Source organism: Eurosta solidaginis, chromosome 2 (genome assembly GCF_040869045.1).
Source record: "Eurosta solidaginis isolate ZX-2024a chromosome 2, ASM4086904v1, whole genome shotgun sequence".
In the NCBI taxonomy this organism is placed as follows: Eukaryota; Metazoa; Arthropoda; class Insecta; order Diptera; family Tephritidae; genus Eurosta; species Eurosta solidaginis.
The window spans coordinates 214,782,118-214,794,314 of NC_090320.1; the positions used below are offsets into that span (position 1 = coordinate 214,782,118).

General features: G+C 34.1%; 2 protein-coding genes across 2 annotated transcripts; both read left to right on the top strand.

The window, feature by feature from the left end:
* The first annotated feature begins 2,568 nt into the window (after window positions 1-2,568).
* LOC137242592 (seminal metalloprotease 1-like) lies at window positions 2,569-3,649 on the top strand. Its single transcript, XM_067769866.1, has 2 exons — window positions 2,569-2,914; window positions 2,992-3,649. Exons 1-2 carry the CDS (start codon window positions 2,698-2,700, stop codon window positions 3,540-3,542), a joined length of 768 nt encoding a protein of 255 aa, XP_067625967.1. The 5' UTR covers window positions 2,569-2,697; the 3' UTR covers window positions 3,543-3,649.
* Window positions 3,650-10,603: 6,954 nt separating this feature from the next.
* On the top strand, window positions 10,604-11,649 carry LOC137242593 (seminal metalloprotease 1-like). The gene is made up of 2 exons (XM_067769867.1): window positions 10,604-10,942; window positions 11,020-11,649. The coding sequence occupies exons 1-2, from the start codon at window positions 10,726-10,728 to the stop codon at window positions 11,565-11,567; spliced, it is 765 nt and encodes a 254-aa protein (XP_067625968.1). The 5' UTR covers window positions 10,604-10,725; the 3' UTR covers window positions 11,568-11,649.
* The last annotated feature ends 548 nt before the right edge of the window (window positions 11,650-12,197 follow it).

The following is a 12,197-nucleotide window of genomic DNA, read 5'->3' on the forward strand; positions in this document are numbered from 1 at the left end:
GTACAACCCCTATGCCAAATACTCAATGGCTGCTGATTTAAGGCTTGCAAAATTTAAAATTTTCTTCACCTTAATGTAGGCGGTACCCCAGCCGTTTTCCCAAAATTTTACCCAGTTTTTTCGTCATAACGTCAACCCACGTTTCAAATTTTATCAATTTGTCGTTTTTTGGTAAAGAATTATAACAATTTTTCCACTTTTTTTTAAACTTCAATTAAGATATTTTTTAAAAGGGCGTGGTCTACTATTGATTCCGTTTATTATCATAAGGAATGTGTACATTAGTAAGGATAATCGTCATGCCAAATTTGTACATATCTGCAATGGCTTTTGATTTACGGCTTGCAAAACTTGACATATGTATTTCTTCTTATTAATGTAGGCAGTGCCATGCTCTTCTCCAAGATTTGAATAAATTTAAACTTTTAGTCTTAAAATTAACCAACATATTACGTTTCCTCACTTTATCGATATTTGGTAATGAATTATCACATTTTTCAATTTTTCGACATTTTGATATCAAAGTTTTTTAAAGTGGGTGTGGTCGCCAACCGATTCCATTTCATGTCAGAGTGTGTATATATAATAGTTTAGCAAACCTCCATGCAAAGTTTCAATATGATGTCGTCAACGGATTTTGATTTATGGCTTAAAACTTTTAAGCTTTTTTCTTCGTAATGTGGGCAGACCACGCCCATTTTTCAAATTTTTACAAAATATTTGTTTTTTTAGTTGTAATCCAGTTCAACACCTTACCTGTCTTTCGCAATGAGTTACCGCATTTCTCCCATTTTTCGAAATTTTGATATCGATTTTTTTCTTAAGTGGGCGTGGTCGCCAAACAACTTTATTAATTTTCATAAAATTAATGTATAATGTAAGGACAATATCCCTGTAAATTTCCACGACTTGGGATTTATGGCTTGGAAGACTTTAAAGTTGTAGGCGTTGCCACACCTATCATTCAAAAATTTTCCCAATTTTCTATTTGCTGTCATAAAATCAAACCACATATCAAGTCTCATTAGTTTTTCGGACTTTGGTAATGAGTTGTAGCTTTTGTTGATTTTTAAATCGAAAAACCGGGCGTAGCTATCGTGCGATTTTGCCCATTTTCATCAAAGCCCTATTCTGCGCCTAGATATGTCAGTATATCAAGTTTCGATATTTAAATTTTTATTGAAGTTATCGTGTTTACAGTTGGACGGACGGATTGAGGGACAGGGATGCAAGTGTATATCTATCTCGATTGCTTTGTGACTTTTGCGGCAGTTACCCACCGACGTGTGCCGTACGTAAGGACGTTTGTCGTACGAAGCACCTTTGACCGAACTCTCAGGCCCGTAGGAATCAATGTGTGCGTCTGTGTACATGTACATAACATATTTGTGTGTGTATTGCTTACAGATAAGCACTGTTGCCATTGATCATTTTGCATGTATGCTTATGGAAACATCAACTTTTTTCAATTTAATTTTTGATATTGTAAAAGGCCGGAATACATATTAAATAAGTATAAATAGATTAAATATTTATTATCAGCACTTTTACATAATTATTTCGAATTATTTTCACAATTTTTCAAACTTTAATTAGGTGTTTTTGCATAAAACTGCAAACGGTCAAAAATTAGCGCACAAAAGTTTACTAGGCAACTCTGTCTAGTGAGTGAGCGATCAGCTGACACGTTCTTACGGAAAAAATCAAAATTGTTTTGATTTCTACGTTCCGGGCCACGTACGTACGGGCGTTGCACGTCGGTGAGTTTTCGTTTACATTGCACACTCATAAGATAGGTCGTGTCAGCTGACACGTTTTTGGTACGTACGTTCGTGAGTAACTGCCGCATTTACGTACTACCGTTATCCAATCAAAGTTATAATCATCACCATTAATTGGCGCTTAACCTCCTAAGCAATTTTGGCCGTTTCATAAAAAGTGACGCCAGCTATCCCTGTTTCTAGATAACCGATGCCAGTTGGGAACACCCATGGAGGTTAAGTAATCCTCCATCTGCATCTCCCAACTCGGTGAAGGTCTCCCTCTACCACTGCTTCCAAGTCACGGTATCTACTGAAATACTTTATTGGCCAGAACGTCTCTGTCCATTCGCATAACATGACTTAGCCAGCGAAAGCTTTACGATTTTTATAGTTGTAATACCCTTGGGAAAAAATAAACGTTGGGTTACAAAAGATTATTTCTAAGGAAACTAGGGATTATTTCATTTTATAAATTTTTTGCTTTTTTGTAAATTTTTTTCTTAAACTGATTTTTATTGGAAATTTTTATTCCATGGTGTGATATATTTAAAATATAATGACATTGAAAAGTAATAATAAAGCAATTTGAAAAATGGCGCAAATCTACAATTTTCCAGGGAATTCTCATTGTTCGGAGTACCCTAAAGAATTAGAAGTAAAATGTATGTGATCAATAAAACGACAGTTCTAAATTTATAAACATTTACTGCCCCAATAATTGTAGGTGATAAATAATTGTTTCCATTAAAGCTAATGCAAGTTAGTATTCATATTGATAAATTTATTGTTTAACAGGAAACTTAAACGAAATCACAGATTTCATTGAATACAACTCGCAAATGTGCGTTCAGTTACGGGCGTGCTGGTTCAAAAAATAAGCGCTTAGAGCTCGAAAATAATAATCTAGAGACTCACATAATTCTGCAAAGAAAAAATGAGACTCCCATCTACTTGTATAATACTCGCAGTATTTGCGTCTAGTCTCGCAATACCTCTAAGTACAAATTTTAGCGAAGATGATCCTGAATTGACTGCTGGTTACTTCGAGGGTGATATGGTAATAGATGACACTGACCGGAATGGCTACCGACAGGAGACCAGACGTTGGCCCAATAATATTGTTTACTATAAAATCAACGATAATTTTTTCGGTGAGAAGTTTTGCTTACTTTAAAGTTTTCATTATCCTTATTAGCTTACAAATTTACTAATATATGTATAAACATAGATGAAGCTCATCGCAATCATATTTTACGTGGCATGCAAATTTTGGAGGAAATTTCATGCATTCGCTTTCAAGAAGCTTCAGAAGATCAGCATTACTACGTCAATATTACAGGCCTCAGTAATGGATGTTATTCGAATGTTGGTTGGTTAAATAGAGCTCAAACTTATAACCTACAGGTTTATCCTTTGGATTCGGGTTGCTTCCGCCTGGGCACAATCGTACATGAACTTTTACATACACTCGGATTTTATCATATGCAAAGTGCTGCAAACCGTGACGATTATGTTCGCATTGCAACTGAAAATATTCGTCCCGGTGCTGAAAGCAATTTCAAAAAATATGACGATAATTCCGTTGATGACTTTGATGAAGAATATGATTATGGGAGTGTTTTGCATTATAAGGCCACCGCTTTTTCAGTAAATGGTAATATGACTATAATTCCACTTAAGCAAGAAGAAGCTGCTGATATTATGGGCCAACGTCGCGGTATGAGTAAAAGTGATATAAATAAATTGAATACAATGTACCGTTGTCCAATAAATGTATAAGTAATTACAGCTATATGGCTATATTGGCGTATTTTTATCCAAAACTAAGAAATTAATAATATAATTGTTTTAGTAATAAAATATATGTAAATGTGAAGCAAAATGTATTTGTACACATGGCATTATAACTTTGATTGGATACGGTTGGTTATACACAGGAATCGAAATAAATTTGATTGAGCCATGTCCGTCCGTCCGTCCGTCCGTCTGTCCGTTAACACGATAACTTTAGTAAATATTGAGATATCTTCACCAAATTTGGTAAACGAGCTTATCTGGACCCAAAATAGATTGGTATTGAAAGTGATCGAAATCGGATGATAACCACGCCCAATTTTTATATACATAACATTTTGGAAAACACAAAAAACCTGATAATTTAGTAAATAATACACCTAGAATGTTGAAATTTGACGTGTGTACTTATATTGAGACTCTTGATAAAATTTTGAAAAATCTTTTTAAAATGGGCGTGGCACCGCCCACTTGTGATAAAATCGAGTTTACAAATATTATTAATCATAAATCAAAAATCGTTAAACGTATCGTAACAAAATTCAGCAGAGAGGTTGCCTTTGCTATAAGGAATGCTTTGAAGAAAAATTAACGAAATCAGTTAAGGACCACGCCCACTTTTATATAAAAGATTTTTAAAAGGTTCGTAGACGAATAAAATAAGCTATGTCTTAGCGAAAAAGAGCTTTGTATCAATAGAATTTTACTTTCTAAATTAAGTTATAACATTAAATTGGAAACCACTAAAATTTTAGAAAATGGGTGTGGCACCGCTCCTCTTTACACTCAGCTGAGCAGAGCTCACAGAGTATATTAATAAACTAATCGAGAAAGATATAGACTTCTATATATCAAAATGATCTGGGCGAAAAAAGAAATTCATTTAGAAATGTCCGTCCGTCCGTCCGTCTGTCCGTTAACACGATAACTTGAGAAAATTTTGAGGTATCTTGATGCAATTTGGTATGTATGTTCCTGGGCACTCATCTCATATCGATATTTAAAATAAACGAAATCGGACTATAACCACGCCCACTTCTTCGATATCGAAAATTTCGAAAAAACGAAAAAGTGCGATAATTCATTACCAAAGACGGATAAAGCGATGAAGCTTGGTTGGTGGGTTGAACTTATGACGCAGAATAGAAAATTAGTAAAATTTTGGACAATGGGCGTAGCACCGCCCACTTTTAAAAGAAGGTAATTTAAAAGTTTTGCAGGCTGTAATGCAGTCTGTTGAAGATATCATGATGAAATTTGGCAGGAACGTTACCCCTGTTACTATATGTGCGCTAAAGGAAAATTAGCGAAATCGGATGACGAACACGCCCACTTTTAAAAAAAATATTTTTTTAAGTCAAATTTTAACAAAAAAATTTAACATCTTTACAGTAAATAAGTAAATTATCTCAACATTTAACTCCAGTAATGATATGCTGCAAGAAAATACAAAAATAAAAGAAAATTTCAAAATGGGCGTGGCTCCGCCCTTTTTCATTTAATTTGTCTAGGATACTTTTTACGCCATAAATCGAACAAAAATTTACCAATCCTTGTGAAATTTGGAAGGGGCTTAGATTCTAGGACGATAACTTATTTCTGTGAAAAAGGGCGAAATCGGTTGACGCCACGCTCTGTTTTTATACGCAGTCTACAGTCTGTCCTTCCGCTCGGCCGTTAACACGATAACTTGAGCAAAAATCGACATATCTTTGCTAAACTTAGTTCACGTACTTATCTGAACTCATTTTATCTTGGTGTAAAAAATGGCTGAAATCCGACTATGACCACGCCTACTTTTTCGATATGGAAAATTACGAAAAATGAAAATAATACCATAATTCTATAACAATTAACAAAATAGGGATGAAAAATGGTAATTGGATTGGTTTGTTGACGCAAAATATAACTTTAGAAAAAGCTTTGTAAAATGGGTGTTACACCTACCATATTAAGTAGAAGAAAATGAAAAAGTTATGCAGGGCGAAGTCAAAAGCCCCTGGAATCATAGCAAGAATACTGTTCGTGTTATAACATATACAAATTAATTAGCGATACCCGACAAATGATGTTCTGGGTCACCCTGGTTCCCATTTGTGTCGATATCTCGAAAACGCCTTCACATATACAACTAAGGGCCAGACCCTTTTAAAAAAAAAAATATTAATACCTTTAAATTGATACCCATATCGTACAAGCACATTCTAGAGTCACCCGTGGTCCACCTTTATGGCGATAACTCGAAAAGGCGTCCACCTGTAGAACTGAGGCCCAATCCATTTAAAAATACTCCTTAATACCTTCCACTTGATATCCATCTAATACAAACACATTCCAGGGTTACCCTAGGTTCGTTTTGCTACATGGTGATTTTCCCTTATTTTGTCTCCAAAGCTCTCAGATGATTACGTAATGTTCTGTTACACCCGAACTTAGCCATCCTTACTTGTTTGTCTAAGCAACGTTTTCAACGTTTCGGGAGCCATGACATGAAGAAAAATTTACATATCGTAACAAAATTGGGTACAAATATTTTCCTTATAGCAAGAAATATTTCTAGTAAAAATGCATAAGATTGGTTACGGACCACGCCCACTTTTATATAAATGACTTCAAAAAGGGACGTAGGCAAAAATAAAAAGTTAAATCTTGGCGAAAAATAGTTTTGTACCAATCGTATTTTGTGCCATTATAGCAAAAAATGGGAAAAAATTCTTACAATGCATTTTCCAACGTTTGTGGTGCCATAACTTGACGAAAAATTTGGGGCACATGTATGCCTTGTAAAAGGAAATATCTTCAGTAAAAATGAACTAGATCGGTTAAATCGTTTTCTTTTATATAAAAGATTTTGTAAAAGTGCCTAGATGCAGGTAATAAGCTATTTCTAGTAAAAATTGGAAAATTTCGTTAATAACCCTGCCCTTTTTAACACGCTTTTATTAGCTTGGCCTGTATCTTTCTATGTATGTATGTAATGGAATTTTTGAGCTTAATTTTCACCGGTTTTTAGAAGTCTGATTAATTTGAAACTTTGCATACGTATCAATGCTCGATGACAATGCATTAATGTGATGGTGTGGTGACATAAGATCAACGGCCATAAAATCAATTGGCCTTATTACCACTTTGAATGGCCATAAGTTTGATGGAAACTTTGCACACGTTTCAAGGCTCGATGACAATGCGATAATGTGATGTTGGGGTGACATAAGGTTAACGGCTATAAGGTTAATTGAACTTATGACCACCCCAAATGGCCACAAGTTTGATGGAAACTTTGCACACGTTTCAAGGCTCGATGACAATGCATTAATGTGATAGTGGGGTGACATAAGGTTAACGGACATAAGGTCAATTGAACTTACGACCACCCCAAATGGCCATAGATTTGAAACCTTGCACATAATGCGAATAACGCATTCCTTTATTAATGATAGAAGTGGATGCATGGCATATCTACGAAAGAGCATACTGGATCCCTTTTTAACACGATTTTAATGATATTAAATTAAATATATGATTAATATGTTATTATATCATGAGAGGCGAATGTTGCTATTAATCCTGAGTTGGGCTTTGACCGTCCAAAAGATGCAAGGTTGTACAGTGGATCATGCAGTCATTTATTTAGGCTCGCGACTGTTTGCTGCTGAACAAGCTTATATAGCACTTAGTCGTTTAAGATCTTTAGACGGTATTCGGATTGAAGAACTTGATTGCTCTAAGTTAACAGGAAAAACCCCATGCAACAGTGAAGCTTAGAAAGAAATGATGAGATTGCGAAATGATTCGTAAGAAATACTACGTGGCCACAAAAGACTCCATGGTAAATCGAAGAAAAAAATGTAAAAGAAATAATAGTTTAAAAAAGCATGCTTTTCAAATTACTTAAACTAAAAAATTAAAAATAAATAATAGTTTAAAAAAACTAAAAAACACGCTTTTATAGCTAACCGAACTAAAAAATAGAAAATAATTTTCAATTAAAAAGAGTTTATATAACAGTAGTAGAAGGTCAAACAATCATTTATAGTTAATCACCTCAAAATAAAATTATAATGAAATTTAAGTTATTAGCAGAATAATTTAATTCAGAGTAAAATGCGTGGGGTGTTTGATATTGAATGTTACAATCATTCTATTGGCAACTATCTGAGAGGAAAGATATGAAATGTAGGCTGGCTGGTTGGATGGCTGGCATGAATTTTGTAATTGTAACTTGGAATATAGTTCAAAACCCCATGACAATGCAATAATAAGAAAAAAATCGCCGCTAGGTGAAGCAAGGATCGAGATATTCACAAAATCTTATTTGTTGTCCGATTTGGCACATATTTGGAACACATAATATATACAAGAATAGAAAGCGACTTATGAAAAAAATTGCCGCTAGGTGGCGCAAGGATCGAGATTTTCACAAAAGTCATATTTGTGGTCCGATTTAGCTCATATCTAGAACACATAATACATACAAGAATAGAAAGCGACCTATGAAAAAATCACCGCTAGGTGGCGCAAAGATCGAGATATTCAAAAATGTCGTATTTGTGGTCCGATTTGGTCCATATTTGGAACACATAATACATACATGAATAGAAAGCGACCTATGATGTATGGTTTGGCTCATATTTGGAATGAATATTACATACAGTTCGGTAGAAATGACATTAAAATATCTTGGATTTGAAGGAAGGACAAGCATACGTGGCGCAGAGTCGCGCAGAGTCTTTAGAGTTAGATTGTAACAAATTGTCAGGAAAGTCCTTGCAGTAATGAGTTACTAAATGATCTAAATAGATTGAGAAATAATAGGCAATTAAATAAGGACTGAAAAGCTGAAAATAAAATAATTAAAAGAAATGTCTGAACCTTAATCATATTATGTTACGCCTCAAATTTTTAGAAACTTCACGTGCCCAACGCTTTTGTTTAATTGTCCGGTCAACGCCCCAGATTGATGAGGAGTGTGATGACTAGTACCTAGGAACTACCTAATTATTTTCTAGCTTTTAATATTATTATTACTTCATGTAAGTGTTGTTTTCAAAAAAACCGTTTAACTTAAAATTTTTTTTTAAATTATTTTATTTGTAATAACGCTTTTTAGTACAATGGCACTTGTGTGCTTATGATTATTGTTCTGTTATATCTTCATTTAAAAATAAACAGTTGGGAAATCCAGATATCTGAAGGAAAGCTGCATTATTACCCTCTCAAGGTCATTGGTATTAGCTTCTGTATCCTTTTTGCTTCTTTTAAACGAAAACTAGTTCAGAATAGAACCATATGTATATGTACTAATGCGCAGCTTTGTAACACTATTAAGCACACAAAACAAACAACAACAGCATTTTAAGTATACAGCTGGGTATGTAGTGTTCGGTTCCACCCAAACATAGACTTCCTTACTTGTTTTTCGAAATCTAAAGCTAAACGTCATAATATCTTTAATTCAGTGTTGTTTTTTTTGTGTCTGACACTCTTTTTAATGGAAAACTACTTTAAGAATTGGCCATCCGCCTTGATGGCTCTCAAACTTGAAATTTAAGCAACTTCCCGATAAGCTACAAGCTTGAAAATGCGAATATAGTTCGGTACCCGATGACAATGCAATAAAAGGAAAAAATACATCGGTAGGTGGTGAATGGATCGATATATTTGAAAAAATCGTCTATTTGGTATGATATGGCTCATATTTGAAACACATATTACGTACAGAATTAGAAAGCGACCCATGAAAAAAATCGCCGCCAGGTGGCCCAAATGTCGAGATATTCAAAAAAATTCGTATTTGTGGTCCGATTCTCAAACAAATATTACATACAGTCCGGTAGAAGTGACATCAAAATGCTTTGGAGCATGTGAGTTCAAATTTTGTAAAGGAAATGCCAGTAAAAAACTCAAATCCCCGTAGAAGTGTATTTGGCCTCAAAGTTGTTCCAGGGGGACAAGCATACGTGGCGCTGATTCGAGTAAAGTCTTGGGAAGGTTTATGTATTTAGAAGTTAGTTTGTAACAAATTGTCAAGGAAGAGTCCTTGTAATAATGAGGCACTAAATGAACTAAACCGTTTAAACGGTTAAGCGCCATTTCAGTAAGTAAGTAAGTAAGTAAATGAACTAAAGAGAACGAGAAATAAAAGATAATTAAACAAAATCGAGCGTCTTCGTCCATAACATGGCCTAGACAGCGAAAGCCTTAGGGGTTTTATAGTTTTAATACCCTTGGGTAAAAAATAACGTTGGTTGTGAAAAATTATTTCCAATACTATGACTACACTGTCACGATTTCGGTAATATGATTTCGCAAATTACATTATTGTCCACACGATTATGTTTCTTCTTTTGCATAATTTCAAATGACATTTTTTTCGCTTTTTTCCCCAAAGCCGAATTAAAACGATCACGATAAACATATGTTTTTTAAATTTGACAGCTAGTGGGGGCAGACCATCGATTATTTTGTGTAAATTGTAATCGACCAAAGAGTCTCTTAGTAAATTGCACATAATTTGGGTCCAATTTCGATGAAATTAAGAAGAATTTCTAATTTCGTTTGACAGTTTTCACATAACGAAATTAGCGAATTTCGAGCTAATTTCGGCTGAAATTAAGAATCTTCCGAAATCAACTTGATTTTGGTGCCGTGGAGACATAATATAAGGAAACTAAGGCTGATTTAATTAAATTTTTTTTGTTTTTGTGTACAATTTTTTTTTGCAATTTTTTTCTTAAATGTATCCTTATTTGAAATATTTATTCCATGGTGTGATATATTTAAAATATCATGATATTGAAAATCAATAATGAAAGCAATTCGAAAACTGCCGAAAATCTACCAGTTTTCAGGGAATTCTCATTGTTCAGAGTACCCTCTAAAATTAGAAGTTAAACGTATGTGATCAATAAAACGTCTGCTCTAAATTTATAAAAATTTACTGCTCAAATATTTGTAGGTCATAGATAATTTTTTCCATTAAAGCTACTGCTAGTTATCATTTTACATTGATAAGTTTATTGTTTAACAAGAAATTTAAACGAAATCGCTGATTTCATAGAACACAACTCGCAAAAGTACGTTCAGCTTGGGCCTTGCGGTTCACTTAGCGCGTCTTTAGAGCTCAAACATTATATTTTTAAGTTACACAGAATTCCGCAAAGAAAAAATGATAGTTCCATATACTTCTATACTACTTTCAGTATTTATATCTAGTCTCGCAGCACCTCTAAGCACAAAATTTAGCGAGGATGATCCTGAATTGACTGCTGGTTACTTCGAGGGTGATATGGTAATAGATGACACTGACCGCAATGGCCTTAAACAGGAGACCAGACGTTGGCCCAATAATATTGTTTACTATAAAATCAACGATAACTTTTTCGGTGAGAAGTTTTGCTTACTTTAACGTTTTCATTATCCTTATTAGCTTACAAATTTACTAATATATGTATAAACATAGATGAATCTCATCGCAATCATATTTTACGTGGCATGCAAATTTTGGAGGAAGTTTCATGCATTCGGTTTCAAGAAGCTTCAGAAGATCAGCAATACTACGTCAATATTACAGGCCTCAGTAATGGATGTTATTCGAGTGTTGGTTGGTTAAATAGAGTTCAAACTTATAACATACGGGTTTATCCTTTGGATTCGGGTTGCTTCCACCTGGGCGTAATCGTACATGAACTTTTACATACACTCGGATTTTATCATATGCAAAATGCTGCAAACCGTGACGATTATGTTCGCATTGCAACTGAAAATATTCGTCCCGGTAAAGAAATGTTTTTCAAAAAATATGACGAGAATTCCGTTGATGACTTTGATGAAGAATATGATTATGGGAGTGTTTTGCATTATAAGGCCACCGCTTTTTCAGTAAATGGAAATATGACTATAATTCCGCTTAAGCAGGAAGCTCTCGGTATTATGGGCCAGCGTCGGGGTATGAGTAAAAGCGATATAAATAAATTGAATACAATGTACCGTTGTCCAATAAATTTATAAGTAATCACAGTTATATGACAATATTAGCGTTTTTTACACAAAACTAAAAAATTAATAAAATAATTATTTTAATAATAAAATATATGTAAATATGAAGCAACATTTTTTTCAAATCGAAGGCTAGACGTAATAATATCTGTAATGCAGCGTTGTTTTATTTTATCTGACTCTCTTTTTAATAGAAAACTACTTTAATAATTGGCCATCCGCGTTGATGGCTCTCACACTTGACATTTAAGGAACTTCCCGATAAGCTACAGGTTTTTAACTTGGAATATAATTCAGTACGCGATGACAATGCAATAAAAGGAGAAAATACTCCGCTAGGTGGCGCATGGATCGATATATTTGAAAAATTCGTATTTTTGCTACGATATGGCACATATTTGGGACACATAACATACAGAAATAGAAAGCGGCCCATGAAAAAATCGCCGCCAGCTGGGTCAAAGGTCGAGATATTCAAAAAAATCGTATTTATGGTCCGATTCAGCACTCAAACAAATATTACATACAATCCGTTAGAAGTGACATCAAAATACTTCGGAGCATATAAGTTCAAATTTAGTAAGTGAAATTTAAGTAAAAATTCAAGCTCCGATAGAAGTGAAATGTTGTAAAAGAAATTAA